The sequence below is a fragment of the Diadema antillarum genome, unplaced genomic scaffold (assembly GCF_040938485.1).
Source record: "Diadema antillarum isolate AM-2024a unplaced genomic scaffold, OU_Dant_1.0 scf00000094, whole genome shotgun sequence".
NCBI classification, from domain to species: domain Eukaryota; kingdom Metazoa; phylum Echinodermata; class Echinoidea; order Diadematoida; family Diadematidae; genus Diadema; species Diadema antillarum.
Window position 1 is genome coordinate 437,752 of NW_027270983.1, and position 22,974 is coordinate 460,725.

General features: G+C 40.3%; 1 protein-coding gene across 1 annotated transcript in view; it reads right to left on the minus strand.

Annotated features, from left to right (window-relative positions):
- Positions 1-22,974, minus strand: part of LOC139718452 (E3 ubiquitin-protein ligase UBR4-like) — a 95,341-nt gene that overhangs the window by 42,592 nt on the left and 29,775 nt on the right. The window contains 32 exon segments of the mRNA XM_071629923.1: positions 536-670; positions 1,408-1,711; positions 2,553-2,852; positions 3,221-3,342; positions 3,850-4,134; positions 4,316-4,616; positions 5,191-5,325; positions 5,925-6,352; positions 7,913-8,000; positions 8,696-8,827; positions 9,191-9,351; positions 9,787-9,988; positions 10,440-10,614; positions 11,117-11,189; positions 11,920-12,004; positions 12,606-12,836; positions 13,448-13,600; positions 14,272-14,361; positions 14,920-15,032; positions 15,035-15,169; positions 15,973-16,132; positions 16,134-16,148; positions 16,432-16,512; positions 16,515-16,790; positions 17,713-17,860; positions 18,478-18,548; positions 19,212-19,317; positions 19,809-19,891; positions 20,534-20,597; positions 21,254-21,448; positions 22,204-22,393; positions 22,775-22,870. Of these exon segments, the coding sequence (XP_071486024.1) occupies positions 536-670; positions 1,408-1,711; positions 2,553-2,852; positions 3,221-3,342; positions 3,850-4,134; positions 4,316-4,616; positions 5,191-5,325; positions 5,925-6,352; positions 7,913-8,000; positions 8,696-8,827; positions 9,191-9,351; positions 9,787-9,988; positions 10,440-10,614; positions 11,117-11,189; positions 11,920-12,004; positions 12,606-12,836; positions 13,448-13,600; positions 14,272-14,361; positions 14,920-15,032; positions 15,035-15,169; positions 15,973-16,132; positions 16,134-16,148; positions 16,432-16,512; positions 16,515-16,790; positions 17,713-17,860; positions 18,478-18,548; positions 19,212-19,317; positions 19,809-19,891; positions 20,534-20,597; positions 21,254-21,448; positions 22,204-22,393; positions 22,775-22,870 (5,133 nt within the window).

A 22,974-nucleotide genomic window follows, 5' to 3' on the forward strand; every position in this document is an offset into this window, starting at 1 on the left:
GGCAGTGATATGTTATTGCCTCTTGTGGCACACAAGTTTTATAAAAATAGTATTTGATTTCTTTGTAATGCAGTTACAATTATATGCTCTCTATGGTCTTATAATGAAGGAACCCAAGAAGTTACATGTACAAAATGAAACCATGCAGGAAGATGGTAATCATATATAATAAAGTAAAAATCATTACAGTATGCAATTACAAAAAAAAAAAGAATTGATGTAGATATGATAGAATCAAGTGCAATTTTCTTGTGCGTTTAGCTCCATTTTGATGTCCTGTAATTCATGTCACTTGAAATGTACCTCTGGGTGAAATAGAATCAAACTTGTTTTACTCTGCTCATCTGTTGTAAAGACAGTGGCTGAATTAAAATGGAATGTATCAAGTTGGGTAAGGTCATCAGAATTACCATAATGGCATTGTTAGCATAATGATAGAAAGAATCCTGACGTTTAGATGAGCTTGAGACAAAGGTCCCTGCATCCCAGTAGAGGAGGAACATTAAGTGTGGAGGTGCTTGGAAATGAAACTCACTGCTGTGTTCACCTGTGATGGAGTCCACTGCACTAGCACCACTCTCTGAGCCGGCGCTGCCACCCTGCTCTGCTGGGGAGGTTCTCAGTGTGGACCCATCGGTGGCTGCTGTACTCCCTTCATCATCACTGGCAGCTGTAGAACACAACGTTGAGAATTCTTTCACTGAAAAACTCCATTAACTCTATTGCTTGAGCTTGCACATTCCTTTATAATACATGTATGTCTTCCACAATTTCACTCTTACGGTCTGACTGCATTGCTACCAGGGCTGCCATGGAAAAAGTGATGCTGAACTCACAGCATCATGATCAAAAGGTGGTAGATGTAGAGCTGATGTACGAATGACACACACAGGAACATATTATGACTGCACCTCACAATGGTTCATGGGGCAATCAGTGACATGCCTTTGCAATAAACTGCAAAAGACACACAAAGCCTCCAGTATTTAAATTAGGAAGTTTATAATGGTTTTATGACATAATAGGCTTACTGTAGAAATGCATTCACTCTCTCTCTCTTTGTGTGACCATGTGACTGTCAGATGGATAAAGAATGGCTGATATATGGCAGTGAAATTTAGACTTCATCAAGGCTCATCACACCCACAACAACATCAAAGAAACACATAATTTGAGAAGAGGCTTTAAGTACTTAAAGTAGGGAGGCAAAGTTGTGAGATTTTTATCTTTTTTAAATCTATGGCTAGAGCTCTGAAAAAGGGACTTGGAACTTCAGGAACTACTTATCTGAATCTTCAAAAAGCTAGCTGCTCCAAAGAAAGTTATGTCGTCTTGGATATTGCACCTTCACTGACTGAGATCCTGGGAGCATACTGCAATACCCATCTGCCTGATTTATGTGCTTACCTGATGCAGTGGTATCAGACAGAGTACCTGCCTCCAAGGAAGAGGAGCTCTGTCCCTGGACACCTGCTCCAAGACCAAGTCCCTGGAGGTTCAGTCCAGCCCCGCCCTGGTTGGATTGCTCCTGGAGGCTGAGGGCGATGGCAAGCTCCATCATGGCTTCGTCGTCTGCCTCAGGGGGTATGTCAAGCATGGGGGCGTAGCTGCTGCGTCCCCCTAGGAGGGCTTCCAGGGAGTGCTGGTTGTTGGCCCCGCTCCCCAGACCAGGAGCCTCGCCTGGTTCCAGAACCATTGGCTCTGCATGCTCCTGATGGGAGAGCAAATATTCCACATACATGGTTTTTTTTTTTGCTTTTTTTTTTGTTTCATATCTTTATGTTACTGTATCTTACACTATCTTATTGTGTTATTCTATTGGTACACTGGTACACTTGCCATAATATTACACATTATTATCTTCCATCATCAGAGAATTATTTGTTTCTAGAATAGGTGGACATGAATAGTGGGCTGAATTATATGACGTTTGATCACTTCATGACAGTACAATACACAAGTTTGCCTTGAAATACAAGCTCTCTTGACATATTTCACCGAGACAGCATTTTCAAATGGCTGTTGTTGTTGTTTTTTAAAATGAACTGTACAGGAAACATGTGATTCTGAATATGAAGTTTTTATTTGAGGTTATATTTCGTTTCCAGAACTAAGGCAGTTTACACATGCTGAAAATAGCATACGCCCTGACACTGTTTTTCTGTGCTGAAATATGTCAGACTAGAAAGCAGTGTGCCTTCCTTCCATCAGCATCAAAGCTGTTTAGAGAACATGGTGATTGGTACAACTACAGTCGTTATCATGACGTTATAACAGTGGAGGCGGTGATACAGTCTTATATGAAATTTCAGCAAGTTTTATCAGGCATGATTTTCCAGGCTGCACCATTTTATGCAAAGGTACAAGTAAAGGTACTCTCATTGCTCTAGGGTCTTCTTTTGCCAAACAACAGTCCTTTCAAGGAGTACATACACATGGTGATACCTCAAACTTCTCTCCTCATGGCAGAGAGTGCCCTTCTCACTGGCTGACTAGGGGTGCTCCTACTTTGTTATAAAATGATGGATGTTAGACACGAGGAGTCTACTCACCACCACTTCATAGGATGCCTCATCCTGGAGTCCCTCAGCATCCTCAGCATCCTGGTGTGAGCCAAGCTCCCTCTCCTCCTCATCCTCCTCCTCTTCCTCCTCCTCCTCCACACCCTGTGCTGCTCCGCTGTCGTCTCCCTCGTCGTCGTCTCCATCTGGATCGTGATCGTGATCGACGCCGTCTGGCACGGGCGGGGAGCTGCACTGCGGGGGTGAGGGGATGATCACACGGCGACGTTTCTGGCGGGGTCGCATGACTCGTATGAGAGCCTGCTTGGCAGCAAAACTTACTTGGACATCCTGATGAAAGAGAAAACATTTTTGTGTGTGTGTGTGTGATAAACATTCTTCTTAGATATTCTCAGCCATGATATCATATGATGCTTTAAGGGCATACTTCTCACAAGACAACTACATTCGGCTCTGGTAGTGCATCACTATGAAGATTTACCATACTATGTCAGAGGGTATACTAGCACACATGTACACTGTCATGTCTTTTGGTCTGATCATCAGAGTACATTACTATCCTCCTAATACTAATTATTCCACTACACATGGACATGTACCATTATTTTTTGTTGATGTAAAACCCAGACATCTACTAGAAGTCAGGGGTTAATATCACTGTCACATCAAACCATCACTTGGCTTGCATCTGTACATACCTCACACACCAGCATCTTCATGAGAAGTTTTGTTGCCAGGGTGACGTTAGATGAATCGCTGTAAGCAAAGGCATGGATGACATCAACCAGAGCTCCTATGGTGATCTCCACATGAGTCAATCCTGAAGAAGAAAAATAAAATTACAAGAACATGAGATAAAACAGTAATCTGTTTGAAGACACATTGCTAAAATTTCGATAGAGCATCAATTACACTCTCTCTTAATTGTGTGTTTGACACTTTTCCTACATTTACTGGTTGGAAGCTTCCAATGTAGAGGGCATCTACATTAATTTCTTGCATACCTTTAGATATGCACAGACAGGGTGCACAAAGGGCTCTCATAATTGCATCACTTGCAGTACATTTAATACACCAAAGATATTCTACTAGCTTGTATTCGACACTTCAACATCCTCTTTAATTGTTGTTTTAGATTGAATATGTGACCTATTACACAGGAAGTTCACATCACTACATCGGTTTCCAACAACATAAACAGGTACAGTATGATCGTTAAAATTTACATCGCTACCACATACCAGAGTATAGCACAACATTGAGTAATAGTCAGCTGCACCAGGCTAAAAGATTCAAAACATCTGTATGGATTAGACAAGATACTCACTTGGTAGACATGCTGGAGCCAGCATGGGATTGGCTGGCCTGCTGCCATGGAGACGCCAAAAGGCATCCATGAGGCGTGTCAGGAAGTGCTGAGACTCCGCTTCCGTCATGGCTAGCTTCTTGGAGACAAACAGCACCTGGTGGTCGCTGGCCAGATCAGAGGAGGCAGTGCTCGTGGTTGTAGTGGATGTTGGAGTTGAAGATGAAGAAGATGAAATGGATGTTGATGAGGAAGAAGAGGACGGATGTTGCTTATCCTCAATCTCAATGTCAGTGACTTCCAGATCTGGAATAAAAAACAAAACAACACAAATATATTTAAGGCATATTTTTGATTGTTGGAAATTACTCTTAGAATGTGCTTATTAGGCATCTGAGTCACAACAAACAAATGAAAGAGTAGTACATTGTATGTTTGCAAACAGTGGATATGTTGACTACTCTAGAGAAGAGTAAAGATGACCAACCTCCAACATTCCTGACTGCTGTCAGTGGAGCGCTCTCGGAGCTGGTGCCTGCAGCAAACCGGACCAGGTTCTGGGGTCGAGCCACGGCCACAGACCTCGCTGTCACCACTAGCCGCTGGAAGGCCTCTGGATCTAACTCGCTGCTCCTACTGCCACCAGAGGTGACTGATGGTACCCCGTCGGAGGGTGCAGTGGTGGTGCTGGTGGTACAGGGTGGTGCTGGAGTCGCCATCATGGATGATGCTGGAGTCTGGCTGATGGCATCCAGACACTGCACAACATGGGCTAGCTGAGATTGGTCCTATAAAGAGATGTGGTATAGGATTATTAACAAATATACACATGTGTCTTACCTTACAGTAATACATTGTCTGAAGACTTGCCAATTTTGGCTGTCTATTTTCATATTTGGTATCAGTGCCATAAAATATGATTACAGTTGCAAACAAGAAGTGTCTCTGATTGACGGAAACTAGGAGGGAGCGGTCCTGGTGAGGCAAACAACCACCTAGCAGTAGAATAGCAGCTGAGATGCTTCATCTTCATGTGAAAACCCATTTTGTATGATGTTACATGAAACGTTATCACCATTGATTTGTTTCCTAATTCACACTTGACACAGTACGTGATCGTTTTCAACTCCATAGGGGGTTTTTCTAGCCACCATTCCAATTCTTAGGGGGAAAAATGTCTGAATAAGTAAACAAAACACTGAACAGTAGTCACTTGGATGAGTTGCAGAAGAAAGGAAACCAAGTCTTGTTTGTAGATAAGTGGCTAAGAAGATGAACCCACTATAAGCCTATCAAAATGAATGCATTACAATATATTTGCATTTTTTAAAAAAATCCACAATATAGGATTTGTTGTCTCACCTTGTGGTTATGGTAGGCTTGATTGTTGGGCTGTATAGCAGCTAGTAGTGTCTTGGTATACTGCTGTACAGATGTAGGTGTGGGTAGAATCAAAAGCTCCGTGGCCAGTTCTTGGATGGTGTGCTTGATAGATTCCTGTCAAGGCATACATACAATGAAGTAATCCATGATTACCTGATGAAATGACATCCTACAATTACAGTTTTATCTATAAACCTCCACATTTATGTGAAATGACAAAACAGAATGTAAATGGCTATTATGTATGAGATAAACATGAGCTATACTGCTTTAGCAAATATTTTTTCTATATAAAATAGAATAAAAACATTTAGGAAATTTGGATGACAGGCAACAATCTTTTCCCACAATTCTGTTACACATGCATACAAGTGGAATAAGTTTGTTCTAAGCTTGAAGAGCATTTGCCACTTACAGTACATCAAAACAGATAGTCACACTGAAATGCTATAACATCTACATAGACTACTAGACTACTGTCTCATTTTCTATTTAGTTGTTAACTGAATTTAGTTTAGTTTACTGAATTTGTTTTAGTATATTAGCTTGTTTTGATGACTCTATGCAAATTACTCAAAGCAATTAAAATTCTAATCATTACTAAAGTTCATCTTGTGTTCATGTCTCTTGCTGTTTAATGAACTTGTGCACTACAACCCACATTTGGCACGGTGTAATCTCATTAAGTTAAGCCAGATCTGGTGAAGTCTTACTTTATCCTCCATTGGAATAAGAGACACGAATCCATCCAGGACCTCCAGTGATGAAGCCACCAGGCGATCGAGGGAAGTCAGAGGAATGGGCGGGGCCACGATCACTTCACTCTCACTGGGAGAGTGGGAAACAGAGATCTGGGATGCGGTCACCGAGGTGGTGCTCCCGCCCCCTGAGCCAGACCCTCCACTGCCACTGCCGGTGCCACCACTTCCTCCCACACCAGCGGAACCTGTGCCACCACCAGTACCACCACCGGTACCACCACTCCCTGCGGTGCCTGCCCCAGCCGAGGTGGTGGAAGTGCTGGTGCTAGAGGTGAAGTCATCTGGGGGGTCGTCTGGCCAGCCAAATGCCTCCTTGGTCTTGCCATATACTTTGATGGAGTCTACCATAGTCACACAGGATGGGTCCGATGAGGGTCCAACTGAAATCCAAATAAGAACCACTAGATATCACTTTCTGTTAACATGATCGTACAACTTAAAAGAAAAGTTCCATACAATACAAACACAATAGACCTCAAGGCAAGCCTTTTTCTGTCTTTCATTTTATTCTATCATGATTACATCTAGCAGATTCACATACAATAAGGATTAAACTCAAGAGAATAAGTCACATAAGTGCACACAGGGCTAGGCTGCCTTGGTCAGGGGAAACAAAAATCAAATAACGTTTACAACCACATATTCCCTAAATCAGCTGAGAGAGACATTCAACTCAAGCGCTACACTAGCTCCAGGTCAGTGGAAATTGAGTAAATCTGAATAGAGATGAAGACAGAAATGCCGATTTGACCACACTAAAATGAAAAAAAAAAACACACAGCATTTATAGAGCACCACCACAGAGTTGTCTTGGTGACATGACTGGACTTTGCTTGGGCAATATTTCTTCTTACCTCTTCTTCTGAGTGTGATATGACTGATTTTCATCTTTTCTCAAGAGGTATCTTGTATCTTTAAACAAACATGAATAGTTCCTGCATAACTTTGTGGTATGAGACATGGGGCGTGTTTCTACTGAGAGCACCTCACATCCCTGGCATCGCCACGAATTTTGTCCAACGTAGCACCTCGTATTTTACGACCACTCGAGCTGTTTCTACTGAGCGATAAAATACGAGGTGATGCAAAGGTGACGTGCAAATGCGGCGATTCCGGAAGTCAGGTATTTTTAAGTCACAGATTTGGGTCACGCACGCATTGCCTGTTAATAAGATCCGAACCCTGCCTGCTTTGCTACAACTACGTCGGCTATTTTTTGATTAGCCATTTCTCTTCGTCTTCCCATCCAATATACCCCGAACTAACATACTGGTACCCTGCCACTGACTGATGAGAAATCTTTGGAGATCGAGGGTCCAGTTGAGATTTTCTCAAGGCTGCGACATACTAATGTGGTACTCTCGCGATTCGAGACAATATAAAATGAAATAACGCGGTGTAAAATCAAGTAAGTGATGAGGGCTTAGTAATGCAATAAGTTAGGCGAACAATAGACGATGAATGCCACAATTCTCATGTAACGTAACGTATAGGGCCTATAACACATACAAAAGCGAGTTGGTACAAACAAAGCATGATGCCAACACGGTCGCTGTGTGTACACACGTATTTTGTACACATGTGTCGAAGGAGTGTGTGCGATGAACCGATTGAAAAGCGCGGGGAGAAATTCTAGACGTCCGATACACCACGAATTTCGCTACCCGGTGTGTTTCTACTGAGAATCGTCCTTCGCGTCACCTAGCATCGACCACCTCAATAGATGGACGACGGAGCACCTCGCATCAGCCGGCATCGGCCACTACCCGATCTGTTTCTATTGAGGAAAAATTTGAGGTGTCACCAAGCATCGGCCGGTATCGGCCGGCATCGGCCGGTATCACCACACATCGGCTGGCATCACCTCGAATTTTCGTCGCTCAGTAGAAACACGCTCATGGTCATATCTAAAGTCTGATAGAAAGAGTTGTCAGTCTTACCAAAGAGAGTGAACTTCTTGTCAGACATCAGCGACTCATCTCGGGTAAAGGGCATATCAAACCACCGGTTCCTTGTCAGCGTGGTTACCTACATGTCAGAAACACAAGCAAGATATAGACAAACAAATGAGAATGAAAGCAAAATTCAAGATAGCCCACTCACTCATGTAGTGAACTGGATCAATTTTCCATGCATAAGCTCAGAATACAATCCCATGAATGCCAACATTTCTACATTAAAATTAGGGAGCTTCCAAAGAGCAATCAGGGAGACACTTGCGTGTTACATGCATCTTAAAGGCACAGTTTTACCAGCAGTGAGTTGTATCACAAAACATCCTACCATATAACAATTTTGCAATAAAGCCTAAAATATAAGGAGATATCATTATTTTCCTCACTAAACCATTACTGTAGATGGTTTAGTCTAGAAACAATTTTATTATAAACTATTGTTCACATTTTGTATATTTAATAATACTTAACACTGGTTATGATGATTAACTTTTTTTACACTGGTTGTTTCTATCCCTACCTTACACTTTAGAACTATTTTGAAGCACTAAGGTTAGGTTTTTGTTTCATCTGCAAAAGGTAGATTGTGCCTTTAATGGGCAAAAAATCATTACACAGCCCAAATAAGGAAGACTTTTACAGATATTTTTCTTACCAGGAAATGAAGGAATATTTAATAAGTTTTCAGGGAGCCTCCCGTAAAATCAGAGAGACTTGGTCGCTCTGCATTCCACTAAGATTTACAAACAAGAGTTTGATGACACTGACCTGGGTGGTTCTTCCGTGAACCTCCAGGTAAGATGGAGCCTTTTCAATGGCCTGTGTTCCCACATGAACTCTGACACCCATCATCACAATGGAGTTGTTGTTGTTGATGACCTCAATGCTGAATCCTCCAAACTAGACAAGGGAAGCAGAAATAAACCACTGTTTATCATACAGTCAGGCAAAACACTCATATCTAAGAAAGAATACACGGCGAACCATGAAACCAACCACCACTTAATATTCTACGACCATGAAAACCCTTCAAAGAATATAGAAGCAAATGATGATTTTTTTTAATGACAAATTACGACTGCTGTTGATTTAGAAGAAACAATATAGTTTGAATTCAAACTCTTAAACAATTCACAGCAGAAGACATTGTTAACAATTATCTACTGCATTCACATATAAAGTTTTGTACAATGTGAACACAACATATACATGCCTAAGTAACTAGAGCTGTTGTATAGACATGTAAAATGGTGAATGACAAACCTTGGTACTGGCCACGTATGTTCCTGTAGTGTTGAGTCTGTGCTTGACCTGTTGTACATTGTAGATCTGGAGGAGATCGTTGCCTCCAAACTCGACGTCATTCAGGGCTTGGCAGTGCTCAAAGAAGTCCACTGGAAAGGTGACCTGGCCAGTCGGCCGACCTATGGAAAGGTCAAACATCTCTGTATGAAATACCTGAACGGCATTCTTGACCAAAATAAAATTTAAAAGGTTGCACAAGATGGCTTTCCCTTGATTATGTAATCATTTGGAACTGCCCACTCTGGAGCAGTTTTGTGATCATCATACAAGATTCAGTTGGTGCAAGTGCAAAAAAATCTTATGCAACTTAATATGGGCTTGTCAAGGAATACACTGTGACCACAATCTATGAGGCATGCAATTACAGTTCATCCATGTAACACCATGTGGCCAAATTGCTCAAGTGTACACAAAAAGGCATTCTCGGAGACTCCTACCACAGTGAGAGTGCCTGAGAAAGAAATATAATGCTGGAGAATCAATCGCATCCTGTAAATCCTGGATGAGTCTGTGCTGATTGTGACATGTGTTCACTATCAAGCCGACCAACTTACCTGACTTACTAGCCTTCTTCTTCTTGACTGGTTTCAGGGAGCTGATGGCGCTGCAAGCCTGGAACTGAGGTGACATCCAGAAACCTGTGCTCTCCACATTGGCCATGTAGATACGCAGACTGCCGTCCTCACAGAGCAAGATGAGAGTGGTTCGGTGCTGGTCAGTAGATGAAGTGTGACGGATGGCCACCATGTCTTGGACCTGATGATGGGGAGCAAGACCAGTATTGTGAACCACAACTTCTTGTGGACAAATTATATTGCTGACCAGAAGTTTTTGAGACAACTTTCAATACCTTTGTGTATTACATATTCAAGGAATTGTGGCAAGTCAGCATGAATTTTGCATCTTGCTAATTCCTTGTTTTCCCAAAGATGAATCTACAACAGTCCATACCTTACAGAAGACAAACACAATAGTTCTAATACTGGACTTAAAGATGTCACTGTCACTCTAGCTGTTCATTCAAATTCTAAAATACAGACAACTGGGATGGGTTCACTGGTATTGAGCATGATAAGTTCTGAGGGTACCAAATACTGGCATTTGTAAACTAATCATACAAAATGATTCATTGATTAAATGACTAAATAAAATGGACAAAAAGGAAACACGATGCACAACTGCGTCTTCAATAAGTCTAACAGCTTACCTTTGCCTTGGCAGGTAGTGTCTTGATCTCCTGAACTCTGACCCTGTCTGGCTCCACCATCATGACAACCGGGATACTGTTAGATTGTGTGAGGCAACACACCAACCCTGGATGCATTGGCACCTCACTCCACTGACACAGGGGTGGAGGGTTGTTAGACTTTCCTGATCCATTGCTGGAGATGAGAAAACAAAACAAATACATTATCATTAATTTTCATGATTCCCCTTATTTTCAATATATCTATTAATTCTCTCTTTGAGAATGTTTTTACTAAGAATGAATTCTTTGAGTCCATGAAAGACAAATGACAGTAATAATGCAAAGATATGAACTACATGGAATGCCTCTTCTAATCTTTCTGTACTACAACACTGATTCTGCTCACTTATATATGCTGTAGTGAACAAAATGAATGTAGTCCTGAAGAGCACAACACACACACACAAAAGCAAGCAATGACTTTGCATGATTACTAAACGAACTTGAATATTCCAGCTAAATACCCACATAATTACATTCCACAGTGGAACATGTGGAGGTAGATCTCTTGAAAAAATCTCCAAAGAAAGGATTGAATAAAGAAAAATCAAACTTGGTCATGTAGCAAACTATCACAAGCCTAAAATGCATGTCTGTAGTAACCTAACTTCATCAAAACGATGTTTCCTGCTTACCTCTTGATGGTGATGGGGAAAATCTTGTCTATGGAGAGATGACTGCTGCTGATGGGTGCACAGAATGACTTTCCTGAAAGGCAGGAAAGAAAATGTGAAGAGTCATCATCTATGAGAAAAAGCATTACGAAATGTCTAACGGTGCTTTACACCTCTTACAAATCCATACATGTAGCCCCTATCATATGCTGACTTGAGTACAACTAGCTGTTTTGCCTATAGCTGTCAGGTATGTTAACTGAGCCAAGAATAGCCATTTGAGTTGGAGGAGTAAGGGAATGTGGCACTTCCACATTATCTGGAGATTTTCATAGCAATGCCCTAACCTCACTTTAAACTACCTCCAGTGATAGGTGCAGTTACAGCACATACACTACTCTTTCATTTTGCTACTGGAAGGATACGGAACAGGATGTGCATATTTCAACCACAATATGTAATCCCTTTAACGCCTGTTCTGCAAATAGTGCTATATCTTTTTGTGTGTTCTCTCCCTCTTGTAGCTCCCACTCTGTTTCTAGGCATGAGAAGAATCACATAATTTTGAAATGCCACCTGATTTTGTGCTCAATCTACAGACACCCATACTTATGATGTCCATAACTCTCATCAACCATTATTATTTAGCACATTATATCTGACATATTGTTCTGTATGATATCACATATGATATGATCTGATGCGATGTGATGTGACATTAGTATATATGATATACTACTCTTCATGCATTATATCATATTGTATTGTAATATATCGTATCATATCATATTACAACATATTAATTTTTTAACACGAGGTCAAACCTTGGGCAAAGCTGAAGAAGAGAAGCTGCAGTGTGTGTGAGTAGTAACAGGAAACACCACCTCCAGCTATCTGCCCACCAGAGTCCTGAAAAATAACATCATCATATTATAACCACCTGTACCTACCAGCACATTTGTGCAAAAGACTTCATGCAGAGATAAGATTGAAAAACACCTGACCTTTTATTTCTTTCTATTTTCTCTTCAAATACAACTGTTCACTTTTGTAAATGTATACTTTAATAATGTTTCAACACATAAAGCATGTGTACGATAAGCCCCATCACTTGTAATTTACTTGGTTTCTTTTCCCCTTTCAATTCAGGCCCCATTTCACAACCCCATATGAAACATGAGGCAACACAGTAACTCTGGGTTCTTCACTCCATGTGAACACTTCCAAGTAGCTTTAAAGTCATACAAACTATTGGAACCCATAGTCATTATGCTACAATTAGATTGGCAAAATAATCCATACAGCCATTCCATTATGGAAATAAAAGTGTCCATTACAGATGCAAAGCCATTCTAACTACCACACTCAATATTACTTGTCACTAAATTCACTGGTTAAAGTTATTTGTGTGACTTCACACATACTGCAACCACTGTTAGATATAGTGTCAGAACTGAATGTATACGAGGCTTCACTCGCATGGAGCTCCAGGTAGGGCCTACTCATTCACCTTTAGGTCATCATGTTTGACTTCCAGCACATTGGTGACAAAGAAGGGTCCATGCTTGGCCTCACTAGCCTCCTCCATAGGCTGGGTGTACAGGTAGCCTGCTGAGGACATCAGTACCAGAGTGCGGGAGTGCTCCTCCGAGTCAAACACAAAGCAGGCATCACGGATCTTGCCACTCGGCACCAGGAAGTAGAAAGTGGGGCTCAATGCATCTTTGGCGAGATTGTAGATCTGTAACAAAATGCAAACAAGGTACTGCAGTGATTCAACATCACAGTGAAAACCATTCATCTTGATATTTCTTGCTAGGTATATGTAAGTACATTTTAATACTTAAAAATGTGATAGATGTAGTCTAAAAATTCTAACTCACTTTAACTCAATACAGCTATCCTCAGAACACCTTATCCACTTCGTGCTAGTAATGCTTTAGATCTTTACATCATTGTCATAAAGTTATGATTAGAAATATGTTATCGCTTGATCTCCTATAACTCTGGCTGACTGCCACTTACACTCCAAGCTGACAAGGATTATGCAAAAGGAATTTTTCAGACATCCAACATCTGTAACTTTTGTGTAGATGTTTACAAGTTGTTCTTTAGTCAATACACCAACATTGGTTTATACAATGTATCTGAACCAGGTGTGCGAAAAATTTTAGTGCAGTTTACAAGATATTTTGAAATCAATATCACATTACGTCAAATATGTCTGAGTTTTGATTGAGAGCCCAAAACATATTGGATAATAACCATGTTAGAGTGTGATAAAATTTTTGATATCACACAGTCCGGACAACAGATTACTCTCTCTACCTTTCAATACTGAGGCAGACTCACCTTGACAAAGTCTGCAGTGACAATGGCTAGCTGGGTCTGGGAGCCTGGCAGCCAGACGGCTTTGATGATGAAGTTCCCTGCCTCCAGCTGGGGGTGGAGGACCAGGTGGTCAGCCACTGTCCCAGAGCTGGTGAAGGTTAACACATGGCAGTCCTGGGCAGAATAACATGAGGAAGAATAGCTGGTGTCAACATTACACTGACTCAAATTGCTATAGAAGTAGAAGGTGGTGTTATCATTACAATGAAAACAATTTCTAGAGGAAAGAGAAGCAGACGTTATTGTCAGCAATACACTGACATAAATTTCTATAGAAAGGAGAAGCTGGTGTCAACACTACACTGACACAAATTTCCACGGACAAAAAAACTGGTGTCTAGATTACACCGACACAAATTTTATGAGGAAGGAGATACTGGTGTCAACACTACACCAGAATCAATGACCGTATTGACACAACTTTCTAGGGGAAGGAAAGCTAGTGTCAGCACCAATACAAACATGATATTCTACGAGAAGGAGAAATTTGCATCAACAGCCATACTGACAAAACTTTCTATCATCTTTATCATTGCCAGCATGAGAGCATGTCAAGAATTACAAAAGTTTCTTAACATGACAGAAAATCACAATGACAATACTGAGAATTGATTTAATGCTCAGTTAACTTTTGACTATGTCAGCTCTGACAGTCAAGAGGAATAAAAAGCTGTTAAATGACACATGATCATTGGCAGAGATACAGGCTTATTCAATAGTCATTACGAGCAATTTTTAATCCCTCATTTTCAAAAAAGAATGGGAAAACTCTATAAGTGAAATACCTTCAATCCACACACAGCCAAGAAGTCTTCGTTACATGGGTTTCCAGCAATGCTCAGGACTGTGAAGGGTACAGGGGCTGAAGACAGTCTCTGGAGAAAAAAAATGTATCATCAGTTAAATAAAGCAATCATTTCTCATCTTTTTTTTTTCATAATTATTTGCAACAGAGCACTGTATTAAGGATATTAACATAATTCAGAGGCCAGATCAAGAAACACTGGCATTCCAAGGTTCTGCCTTATTCTTGTGATTGCTGGTAGAACTTGCAGAGAACTTGTCTATTGTCCTGTATATGAACTCATTGTTTCACATTTTTGCTAAAGAATGAGCTCTACATAGAAAGGAAAATACGTTCTTCGAATCGAAAAGCTTAAAGGCAGAGTTAGTAAATTTCTAAGAAATATGTATTCAGCGAACACAATTTGGTTTACTGATGTACAAGTTAACAGGTAGGCTGATACAAGGAAACTAATGCAGCATGATTAGGACAGCTATTTTGAAATCAAACGTGTATCATGCAAACATTACTAATAACAAAATGTTCTTGCCGTTTGTTCAAGTATTTGCTTTGAAACACACTTAAATTATGATTCTTTAGGAGGATATCACAACGAAGCACATAAAGGTGAGGGTTAAAGGTCACTCACAGTCAGCGTCAGCTTGCGTTTGCTGGAGTCGGCCTGCTTGAGTAGCGCTGAGAGCTGCAGGAGAGTGATCCGTCCCTTCTCATGGCAGACAGCCAGGTGCTGGCGGCGGCCGTGGGGGAGGCCAGGCAGCACATGACCACTCGTCGCAGCATGTGGGCACCCAGCAGCTGGCGGATTGTCTGGCCCTGGTCCCCGGAGTAGTTGGCCCGCACATTCTCAAAGGCCCCCTCTTGTGACCCTAGGTGGGGACCTGAGACACAAAGACACAGATGGAGAAGTTGATAAGACAAAAGGGAGCTTTAGATTTTGATGCGCAGACGTTTGAGCCGACGCTTGCTCTGGACATTCTCCTCTCCCTGCATCGTGTGGAAAAGTAGCTTTAGATTACGCTGGGACGCAACGTATAAAAAATAAAATGGCGCCCCTATATGATCAGTGCATGAAGGAGCTCTCTACGTCGCAGAAGCTGTGCGGACGTGAAAATAGCCCATTACGCGTAGTAAACAACTCAGGCGACGCAAGCTAAAAATAGATTGACTTTACGACGCGCTACTGCGCAAGCTCGGAACATTTTTTTTTTCCTTTGAACGTCCGCCGCGTCTAAAATCTAAAGCTCCCTAATAGACAGCTGAGACAACCAACCATATCTTACAAGTCAAACTTCAGTCATAGAGTTATTTGCAATATAAAGTTCTACTGGAAGAAGGACAATAAGCTTTAAAGTGCCCCCTCCTATCCTTGAAGTAACTTTGAGAGGTAACCGTACTCTTTTATGACAATCTACAGATTGGACATGGTTTGAAAGGCCCAAACATGACATTTAAATCCCTAACATATAGTACTGAAAAAAAAAATGAATACATGTATGGCACATTGTTAAATTGACATAATTGCAATACACAGCTGAGTAATGCATATGAATGATATCAAATTATACTCTAATCTTTGGTATTCACATCTTGTTGTTGGAAGTAATTTAGTGTGGTGTACATATCAAAAAAGGCTGGGGCACTATCACACATTGCAGAGAGTTGCAAAGATTGCCCCTGCCACTCACCATCAGTTGGTCCGTTGATTCTGTTGTTTTATCCCTAGTGTGCAGGTCAGCCAGGGCTTTCTGAGCTCGAGCCGTGGCACCGATGGCTGAGGTTCGGCTGCAGTGAGTCTCGATGGGACCAGTAAGGGACTGAAGCAGCTCAATCACATGACTGGCCCATTCCACTCTGCTCCTGCACATTAAACAAGGGGAACAAAGTGTTATGTTAAAAAAGAGATTTTTTTGTTGTTGATATAGGCAGGCACATGTGTTACACTATACTGAATAGCAACAAGCTATACTGACTGGAAAATCACCTACAACCACAACAGAAGCTTATTAGGCAATGACTAAGAATCGAATGAAACAATCATGTGATGCTATTCTTCATCAAACAATAGGTTCCCTGACAACAGTCATATATTCAAAATCTCCAACTTTACTGACTGCAGATCTCTCATAGAATCTGTACTCACCAGAAGCTTGAGGATAGATTCTCTGTTCTTCTCTAGCTGCCTTCCAAGCATCTGCCTGAATTTGATCTGCTCCTCACTAGGGACTTTCCCCCACTGCTCTCCCCACCTCCCGGTCCACGGTCTCCGGGAGACACCAGCACACCGCCTCCCAGGGAGGATGCCGGAGTCGTACCAGACCCAGAGCTAGTGCCACCGCCACGCTGGCGGAGAGTGGAAGTCTTGGTACCACCACTGGATGGCTGACCGCTGGTTCCCCCGCTGCTGGACGATGGCTGGGTCTCCGATGAGAAGGGAGAAGTGACCGATGTGTTGGACATGCTGGACTCCAAATTGCTTCCAGGTGTACGCTTGACCAAAGTCTGCATGGCAATGAATGGAAATGATGAAATTCAGGTGTAAGTCATACAAGAGCATTTTGATTGTGCAATGTTGACTAGTATGCCTTCATCCAGGTTTGTTTTAATCACACATGTCAGTTTAATCATTTTATCATAACAATCAAGATATAGGGTTTGCAATGAAAACAACATCTTACATCACATTTGTCAGCATGTCTAATTGACATCCCACTTTTACTCACTAAAAAAAAAAAAAAAAAAAAAAAAAAAATATATATATATATATATATATATATATATATATATTCATTTTTACTTTCATTCACTTTGCATATTCTATTCTGTCCATTTGTTAAGAAGACACTAGAAAGAGTCATAGGCTATTGATATATTAATCTATTTAGCCCTGAGCCAACTCTGTAAAAACAAAACCAAAAAAATCCATGAAGCAATAGTTGATAATCACAACTGTTACCATTGCAATATACAAAAGTACTGTATATGGTATGTATATTTCACAATGATGATAGTTAACAAATTGACAGAATGGAAGAGAATGGAAGTCATGTATTATCATTTTTCTAGTTATTTCTCTCCTAAGAAACACACAGTGCACTTGTGATACAAGAGGCAATATTTTCACAAGATGCAAGTTTTGCAAATATTCAAGTTATGGTGTACACAAAACTGTATGTAAATTGCACAATAAAAACACAGAAATATACTGCATAATATACATGAGACCTTTGCTTATTGTATGCAAAGTGTGATTGTCTTTAAGTGGTCAATTTTGTATTTTAGTTATATAAAATGGAAACTACACATCTTGAGGACCTGGTAACAAGCTATTCCATTCATCTGTAAATACTCCATGCATGTTAATACTTGACTCTAGTTTATAGATCAGGCAGCCCAGAACAGAGAAGTGAAATATTTGCCTTACCTGACATGACCCATCCTCCTTGGCACCACAGTCACAGAAGAAGGAGCCATGCTTGGCATAGGACAACTCATGTCCCTTGTGGCACACCTTGGCACAGATGGTGCACACTCCGACCCCATCCACCATCTTACACGTGTGGCAGTGATACCTGGACACAAAGCATAATGCAGATACAGGTCAGATCATATCCGAAGTAACATTACAACCATTATCAACTAAATCATAATTGCAAATCATTATAAAAAAAAAAATAAAATAGATAGCCATTAAAAACACAGTACATTACAGACACAATCACTGTTAAATCAAGATTATGGCTTGGATTTTCATTGTGAGAAAAAACTAATACATTTGTACATCTTATCTTTAATGTCTTATACAGTAATTTTTTTCTTCCATATTCAAGTTTGAATAAAAATGAAGACCAATGAAAATACAGGAGAACCAAACCATGTTGAAAATCTGTGTAAGCAAGAATTAAATGCTGACAAAGAAATAGGGATGTCACATTTGCACACCTGCTTTAACTACAATGCACTCTCAGACTTGAATGTTCAGAAATACAATTTTATGATAATTTCTACAAACTGCCCTACCATACACGAGCATATACATGTACATCAGATCCATAGGCTGGTGATTTAAAGTATTACTGGCAGCAGTCATTGTCATTGCTACCTTCATCACACCAGTCTTACGATCATCCACCCCATCTTCCCATCATCATTATCACTGCATCCCACTTCCCTCATCTTCATCACTCACCAGTGTTGGTTCATGAACTCCTTTTGAGTGATGGTGAAAGTACAGAGTTTGTTGCACAGAGAATCCTCATCCTGAAAAGATCACCAAAGACAGACTGGTCAGTTATTAGCACCACCCAGGATTAACTCAAATCAGAATGACAGCTACCAAAGGGTTCATGCACTTTTTCAAACAAATTACTTGATAGATGTAGCACACTACATCAAGTAAAATGTTGAAGATTTTTATTCGCATGAATGTACACAACACAAATATAAGTGACTGTGACTGTAAATTAGCCATAGTACTTCATGGCATATACAAAGGCATTCCTTCATAAAGTTACTGTCAAGGCATCTAGTGACAAATCAAGTCATGATCAAACAATTCTTTCTGCTCTCTCATTCACAGAGTTAAAACACAAACTACAAAAGTCAATAATTCATTCCAATTTCTTTGAAAGAAATCACTTCCCCCTTTCTGAACATCATTATACATGAATAGACAAACAGATCATAAGGGATTTGTCATTAGGTTTACTCTATGATTAACACAGGTAGTACACACATACAGCCATCTCTCATCTCACAAACCACTATATTGTTGTTCAATTTTCTCTTGACATACACCTCATCCTGATTATCACAATAAGGATAATCCCTTCATTTGCATTTAATTCTAATATTTGGTCATCAACCACATTTGTCACAAACGACTGTTCTGTAATTGCTTCCCCATCCCTGAATTCCACCCACCGAATCTTCCCCTCCCGAATCCTCCTCCTCCAGTACAATATCCTCCGCCCAGTCAGAGTCCACATCTTGCATGGCAGCATCCATATCGATGGCAGGGAATGCAGACCTATGATATGGCAAAGATTGAGTTCATAAGAGTTTATAGAGATATTGCAAATATGTCAAAAGTTTCGTTTCACAACATCATAATCAAGATTCACCACAGTGAAACCTACTACGTATCAGCAAAACACAATGGAACATATAAAATAGCTTCATGGCATTGGTAAGGCCTAACAGATGATAAAAGAAAAATTTATAACTGCATCTTTGACCACCATTCACGCTGGAAATGTTGATAACAATTTGAAAATAGTCAAGTGAAGATATCTAACAGATTATAGCTTACAGTTGAGTATAACTACTGACATGTACATTGTATACAACACATGGTGGGAAACCAGAAATGCTATTCCCCTACTAAACAGACACTTTCTGTAGTTACAGTTGTCATAGTGGTTACTCTCCATCTAAAGACTGTCTCACATTAACTTTACTCACTTTAACCTCTGAGCATAATTCCATCTTTTTTTTTTCAGCTATGATAGGTTGACTTACTTGTCTCCAGATTGTTTGAGTGCTCCAAGTACATTGGCCATGTAGGAGAGGAGATAGCAAGCTGCTTCCATCATGGTGTGGTGCTGAAAATACAATTAAAAAACAATTGTGACTAGGAGTTGACTTCTCGATGAAAAAGTGGTTAATATTTCAGAGGGAAGTGATTACAGGCTGAGATAGTAAAAAAAAAAAATGCAGCAATTTCTGTAATTCCAATGAAAGGGTAAATTTAAAAGATTTGTTAACATAGAGTGTATCTTTACACAACATATATTAGCAACAACTTTCACATCACAGTAATGGGAATATATCTCTGCAACTCTTTGCAAACAAATCTGTTTGTTCATCTGTAGGAAAGTTTTGAAATATCAACACGTATCAAGTCCAATTTGCATATTGAAAATACAATCTTATCAAGATATTCCAAAAAATATACATTACAACCGCTGAAGAAAACATATGAAAAAGCAGACAAGATCTGAAGGACACACAAAAGTACTTTAAACCATCACATTGATGATATCCCACCTGCTAAAATAAAGAGAGGCATTTATTCCACTGCAGCAAGAGAGTAAAATATAGCAATCATTTCCCACATCATAAGGACACATTTGACATTATAACAGTCCCCCCCCCCCCCATCCACCTTCGCTAGTTAAACATGTGTTCAGAGATACAACACTCAAAAATCTGCTTCACCCCCTGAGTGACACATGTCTACTAACCTTTCCCTCTGTAACATCCTCACTAATCTTCTCAGCAACATTCTTGTGAGACAGGTATGTCTTGCTGTGGGTACAGAAAAGCAAAAAAGAGATGACAAGTGAATGGAGGAGCCCATGTCATGACGGTACCAAGGAGATTTCCATAGGAGTGATTTCTTCAATTGAGCTTGATTATTTACTCTCAATATTTAAAAACACAATGTTAAGGTGTCATATCACTGGTAATTAGTAGTCACACATTCACATTGATTTCAAACTTCTCCTGGAACACAAAAGAGATTATTCCCATTCCACATATTAAGTACAAATTGTACCTACTGGTATATTTCAAAAATTCCACGGGAACTGCATATTACTGCTTAACCCGTTGAGGAAGAGTCTTGAGTATACTCGGGAAATATATGGGAAATGCGTGTTTTAGCAAAATCAGCCCATCTTCAATAGTTTATCACTTTCAAGAGACAGAATATGCAAGACAGAAAGGTTAAATTATAGGGATTGTTTTTCCAGTAAATACATACTGGTGAGACAAAGATTTAGAATGGAATGAACTGCCTTGATAAGTAGTGTATCTAGACTTTACAGATACTGCTGTAAAAAGAAATAAATAACAAAAAGAGGCAAATTTTGTTCTAGGAGAGAAAGCATAATTGAACTTACTAGAATCAACAATCAAGAAGATAAGAATGACAGTCCTAATAAATATGGATGATATCTCACCATGATGAGAGCCAATCACCCGCAGCCCTGAATAGCTCCACATGGCCGACTCCAGACCCTGCCCCAGCCAGCGTGATCATGACTGGCATGAGTTCAGCAATCCCAAAGGACTCACTGCCTATACTGGACAGCAGCTGTGTGCACATGGGTATCAGGGCTTTGAGGAGGGCCGATGCCACGCCTTCACCCACAGGACTGCACAGACAGACACACGATAAAGCCAATTCTTATCTACGTTGGTACTCTATAGAGTGTTTCATATAGCTTATGGCTACCAGTTGCCATATCAGCTTGGCTTGATGGACTGTATGGACTACTATCACAGACAAGATAGTATAATTTCACACACGAGAAATCTTCACCGTATATCATACCCTTTCCAATGTAATTTCGATAACAAATTTGCATTTAAATTTTCATATTCTATCAAGTTTATCTTACATGTTTCAAGTATACATTATCCTATTATCAAGAGCAAATTTACAAGTCAGATGTTCCTTGAGGGGAGGCAACTTGATAAATGATGAGGTGAATTAAATCAGAATCAGAGAAATCAATGAGACAAATAAGCAATCATACACAGGATGACAAAACACATTGCTCAATGTCAGTAGATTAGGAACATCTCCAAAGCATATAATGGTAATATAACTACAGTGTCATACAAGTTATGTTACTGCTTGCATAGTTGTACATAAATTCTAATTTCACGATGCCTTCAGCACAAATTGGGGTCTCTCTATGCAGAAAGTGGAAATAGAGTTGCACTCCACTGACATAAAGTCATATGGGTTTGCCACCACTTTGGGTCCCAGAAGGACACAAAATGCTATAAAACATTCCCCCCCATGCAACCGTGTCTTGCAGTCATCTTCTACTCATGCAAGAGGTCACCCAAGCTTGTACAATATTTTCTGCTTTCCAATCCAATGTCATTTGTAACTCCTCACCTGTTTTCCTTGACAATGTAAGAAGTGAGACTCTGCAGCAAGATGCGGTTCTCCTGACCCTTGCCGCTGGGGTCACTGTCTCGGATGATACCAGCCAGCCAGTGCTGCAGGGCCTGGGGATTGGAGCTGCCCTGCCGACCCAGTGAGGTGCAGAGAGTGTCAAGGTAGGTGTCACTGGGATGCTCTTCAGCTGCAGAGGGGAAACATACACCAGTCTTTTACAGATCTCTTAAATGTTTACACTGGTCAGGTGTATTATCATCTTTCTACTGATCCAGCAGTACTTACAGCTGTATGCTAATATCATTATAATCACTGTATAATTTGAAGCTAAATACAGAGAAAAGAAATAGTTCATTAGCACGGCATTCAGTCAATCAAAATGGCTAACATCACACACACAGACACACTAACATTTTAAACAAACTGTCCACTCAAAAGAAAAGTATGGTCATCTATTATCCAACATTTGCAGTCTCTGTTCATACTTCAAACTTTTCACACATATCTCATGCAGTAATGAAACATGCATGTTCGCGTGTGATAAACACATTTACATCTCCAGATTTACCTAGTTGCATGAGCTTGTTGAAGAATTTGAGGACTTTCGTGCCAAACTCCACAGAGAGGTTCTCATTGGCTGCAGACAGCAGGAGTTCAATCAGCTCTGTGAAAAGAAAGTCAATAAACATGGTGTTAATACACCATTTCACCTGATAAACAAACAAGCAGCAAAACATTATAATTGGTCGTCATCAGATGTTACACTTG